General features: G+C 40.5%; 1 protein-coding gene across 1 annotated transcript in view; it reads right to left on the bottom strand.

Moving 5' to 3' along the window:
- The window catches only part of LGI2 (leucine rich repeat LGI family member 2), a gene marked incomplete at its 5' end in the record, with an annotated part of 30,083 nt that overhangs the window by 22,611 nt on the left and 2,821 nt on the right, over positions 1-4,651 (bottom strand). Inside the window, 3 exons of the mRNA XM_023533958.1 lie at positions 1,664-1,735; positions 3,687-3,758; positions 4,075-4,103. Of these exons, the coding sequence (XP_023389726.1) occupies positions 1,664-1,735; positions 3,687-3,758; positions 4,075-4,103 (173 nt within the window). The remainder of the gene's footprint in view (positions 1-1,663; positions 1,736-3,686; positions 3,759-4,074; positions 4,104-4,651) is intronic.

Below are 4,651 nucleotides of genomic sequence, written 5' to 3' on the forward strand. Positions count from 1 at the left end.
CCCCTCATTCCTGACTGCTGGGAACTGGATTTATCTGACCACAGCTGTTCTTCTTCAGATGCCCACAGCTGTTTTCTTAGCAGACCCTGTCCGGCCACCCAAACTGCCGAGGCTATTCAATAGTCCATGGAGAAAACTGAAACTCTTGATGAGTGGATGAGTGGAGGAAGGGAACAACATTGTTGTTGTTGATGATGATGATGATGATGATGATGACGACGCTAATAATGATAATGATACCTACCATACCTTGAGTATTTGCCATGGGTGATGGGCTGGATGCTTTGCAAGCTAGCGTTAACCTGTGGGGTCAGTATAGTCATCCTCATTTTAAGAATTAGGAAACTAAGGCTCAAAATGGTTAAGCAATAGTAATAAATGATGGCCTTGAGATTTGAACCCAAGTCTTTGTGACTCCAAGCCCACTGTCTTAGCCTCTACAAGAATGTGAGGATTCAGCATCTTGATTGACTTTGAAAAAAAAAAAAAAATCAAGGTTTTTAGAGGAAACCATGAAGACCTGGAACAATAATGCCAGCAAGAGTCTGATGCTCTCCAGGATCAACTGTGCTGACGTTCGTCTAGATGTTTAGACGTCTCCCTTCTGCTCTTTACTGTATGAGCTTGAACTCAGGCAGAGCTGCGAGTTGGTAGGATTCCAGAATCAAGTGTTCCCTGGGCCTGGCGACAGGCACCTTTGCCTATACCAGGGTTTGATGTAAATGACTATCTCTTTAGACGCTGTATCCGTCAGGGTTACACATGTTGAGGGCTTTATTGCTCTTGCCCAACACCCCATTCGAAGCCCTCCAATTTTCCCAGTTCTCCTTTTACCATGCACAAGCTGACTAGGGAGACGAGACGTGTTATCTTACTTTACTCAAACACAAAAATATCTGTTATGCCAATGGGACCCGGTTCCTGGCTAATAAATGGCTTCTACCAAGGCAATGACTATTTTTACATTTTCATAAACACAGCCCCTATTTTTTCCAGTTTTCTAAATTTGCTAAGTGTGTGCAATTGCTTCATTCTGATATGCCAATTCAAATCAATTTGTTTAATTTTTTTCTCCAGGAAGCTATTAAAGAACCCAGAGAGCTTAGCTTAAGCCACAGATTAATCCAACATAAAAGAAAAAGCTATTTGCATTCAAATTAAAGAAACCACAAAAATGTCTTTATTCCATTTTGTCCTAATTCTGACCCTGCATTCGACATTCCTCCATGAGTCACACAAGCCGCGGTTCCCAAATCTGTAAAATGGGGGCTCAGATTATCATGAAAGATAAAGAAAGGCTCACTACGAGCCCTGCCTTGTGCCTGGCACACAGTAGGTGTACAATACACATCAGTTCCCTTCCCACCTCTTCCATCATTTGACATAAATCCCTCACATCTTGGAGTGTTCCCTACTTGACAGGTACTCATGTGGTCCATGATGGTGATCCAGGATGATGGATAAGATAATCAAGCCAACTGTGTGAGTAATCACCATGGGCTGGTGCCTGATTGACAGTACAGAAATCTCTAGGGCAACCTGGAAATTAGTTTCCTTCAGAGAAGTTTACAATGTGGACAAAAGAGTTCAGAAAGAGAGCAGCACCAGGACGTAAACCTTACCCCACACATTCAACGACTGACAGTATGTTTGTAAGACTTACAGGTGAGTCAGGTCACGGAGGCCACGAAAGGCATTTCTTGAAATGGTTTCTATTTTGTTCCCTTCAATGAACCTAAAGAGAATGGCAGTATAATTAAACCGAATTTTCTCAGCTTAACGTCTCTAAAAAAATGATACTGGTAGGCTTTCGGAATAAAATCTAAAAGCATTCGTGAATTTTAAATATTCATCTCCGAAGGCGAGGTCAGCGCCACCAGATTCCAAGTGGGAGCAGGGCATGCGTGAAAGGATGCAGGACATAAGGGTATGTTCTGTATTCTTTCCAGAAGGAGCAATGGACGTCTTCAAATTCAGAGTTGGCAACATGGATGAAAACGTCTTGGGAAACAAAAAAGAATAAGACACTCCACAAAGGCAGGCAATGTTCATCTCTCTGCCAGCCTGGAATGCTCCTAGACAGTCAACCCTTCTTACAGTTCATAGTGCCTGGCTAATAATACTTGTGTTAGTATCATTGTCCCTTGAGGGGAGCCCACTGTGTCAGATGTCCACAATAAAGTTTTCGCTGAGGGAGAATTCCATTAAGCTTGGCTTCTGTCAAACTTTGAGTTCATCGTGTCCTACACAGTCTAATCTCTGAACAAATGGGTGACAGGGCAGGAATCCTGTCAAGATCTCGAAGCCACTAGGAAGTAGGAAGTATAATGTAATTATGTATGGGCCAAACTTCTTTCTCTGACTAAAAGGTCTTAGGGCATGAGCATAGGGCCTTGAACTAATAACTTTGGCCACGCTTTCAAGTTTTTGTGGGAAATATATATACTACGATTATGCTCTAGGACCACCTAGGGACATAGAGACCAACAGTTTAGTTTATGGCATCATATTTCATGAAATATAAGGAGGTCTTTAATGAGATGGTCGAAGGGAGAGGCTTTGAAACACGAGGCGATTAGTTAGTGAAACAGTTCTTGATTCTTGCACTGAGAACGTTCTGATGTCTGTTTGTTTAATCTATTCAGTAACAGACTTCAGTACAAACTAAGCTATCCTCCCCAATCACCTTGACAGTAAGATGAACTGCCCATAAGAGAAAACTGGTAGCTTTGCATCCACTACCGCCATCGCTTGTTTGTGCGCTTTGACACAAAGAACTCAGCTGGACTTCGCGCTTCAGTCTGCCACTCTTCCCACGTGAAGTACACTGTCAGAGTGTCATGACCGCATACACGTTATGTGTACTCTGGGGGAACGAACTCCCCCATCAACATCCCTCCTGAGGACATAAAATGAGCAGACAGCTTTCTTAGACCCAAAATGTGTTTAGAATTCAAACATCTACCTGTTAACTTCAGATAAGAAAGCAGAGACAGGGCTTTAAAAATCCCTCTGAATGCTCAGGAAGGAAATCCCATCTGATAGCAGGATTAATATTATTATAAAGTTACAAAAGACAAGGATGAAAGAACTTAAGAGGAAAAAAGACATGAAAGCAGGAAAAGGCAGAAATCGGAGGGTAAAGCTCATCGCTGGGGGGGAACTGCACATCTGACAAGGAAAAAAAATAACCCTTTTTTAAAGAAGAAGAAATAAAATTAGACCCTCGTCAGCAGCTTACAAGAGATACTGCAAACGGGATGTAGGCCAGCTAAATTAAAAACATGAAGTTGTATCCCCATATAGGAAGACTTTATTTAAAAATATGTAACCCTCAAAATCCTTCAGCTTTATTTCTGGCTCATCAGCAAATCCATGCCCAGTTATGAGAGGTAAAAATATCCAACGCAATTTCCAATTGTGCTTACTACATGACAAATTAAATGTCAGCAGAGAATGAATGAATATCCCTCCTTCTTTGTTTCCTTTCCCCACTCTTTGTCCCCAGCCTCCTCCTGTCCCAGCATGTTTATACACAAGTAAACTATAAAAGGTCAGCACTGAAAAGAGAATAGGGTTTTCTCCACCCCTAAGTTCTATAAGAGATGCTGTTTGGCTGGGAAAGCGATACAGCAATTCTACTGACAGACCAAACGCTCAGCAAATAGACAAAGCACAACACTTACAGGTATTCGAGATGGAAAAGCCCAGCAAAAGCATCATCCCGGATGACTGTAAATGAGTTAGAATTCAGCAATCTGAAAATAAAGGACAGATTTCAATGCAGAGATGTAAAACTGGAGTCACATAGTGAAGCCTACCCTGTTTCTCTTCCTGTGTTCAATCCATGGGCAAATATGGGCTCTTCTTAGCCTAAGACTTACCCTTGTGATGCACAACCCGACTAGCTGAGGCTGATGGACTATGGCCAGTGGATTCCTTTCGGTCACCTTTTCTGGTCACCCCCATTACTCTACCCTTTCTTCCCTGTGGATCTCAGTAAATATGACCTGAGAGCTGTTATTTCCAAACATTCTAATGCTTAGCACAACTAAACAGCCAGTGAATACTTACGATGCATGAACAATCATTGCAGTAGAGGTCTAAAAGGATCTAATCCAATGCTATTTTGTCAGAAATTTGAACCCACAGAGGTTAAGTGACTTGGCTAAAGTCACACAGCTGAGGCACACACACACACCTTTCTCCTATACAATATATTCCCATGAGAAATAATAAAAAAGCTTTTAAAAACCTCAAAAGACTCTTTATCACCATATCATTTTTAATGAGTTACCATTTAAGTCTATTCGGTAAAAGTTTATACAGACTATACAGTCACCAATTAAGTCTATTTGGTAAAGCACCTAAAATTTTACTTCTATAATATGAAAAATATATTTTAATAAAACTAGAATTTCTAAGAAATTTCAGATTAAAAAGTTTTAAGTATAATGTTGTAAGTAGGTACATAGCATTTCAAGAACAAAAATATCAATATTGACTTTATTTTTCTGTTGTACATTGTTTTTTTTAATATTGATCTCATCTCAAATTTAAGAAACCAATACAGGTACAGAGAATGAGAATATGTACTCATGAGTTTGCCTGTCACTGATTTGCTTTTGAAAGCTGCTTTTTTGGACATTTC

The sequence above is a fragment of the Pteropus vampyrus genome, unplaced genomic scaffold (assembly GCF_000151845.1).
Source record: "Pteropus vampyrus isolate Shadow unplaced genomic scaffold, Pvam_2.0 Scaffold5, whole genome shotgun sequence".
NCBI classification, from domain to species: Eukaryota; Metazoa; Chordata; class Mammalia; order Chiroptera; family Pteropodidae; genus Pteropus; species Pteropus vampyrus.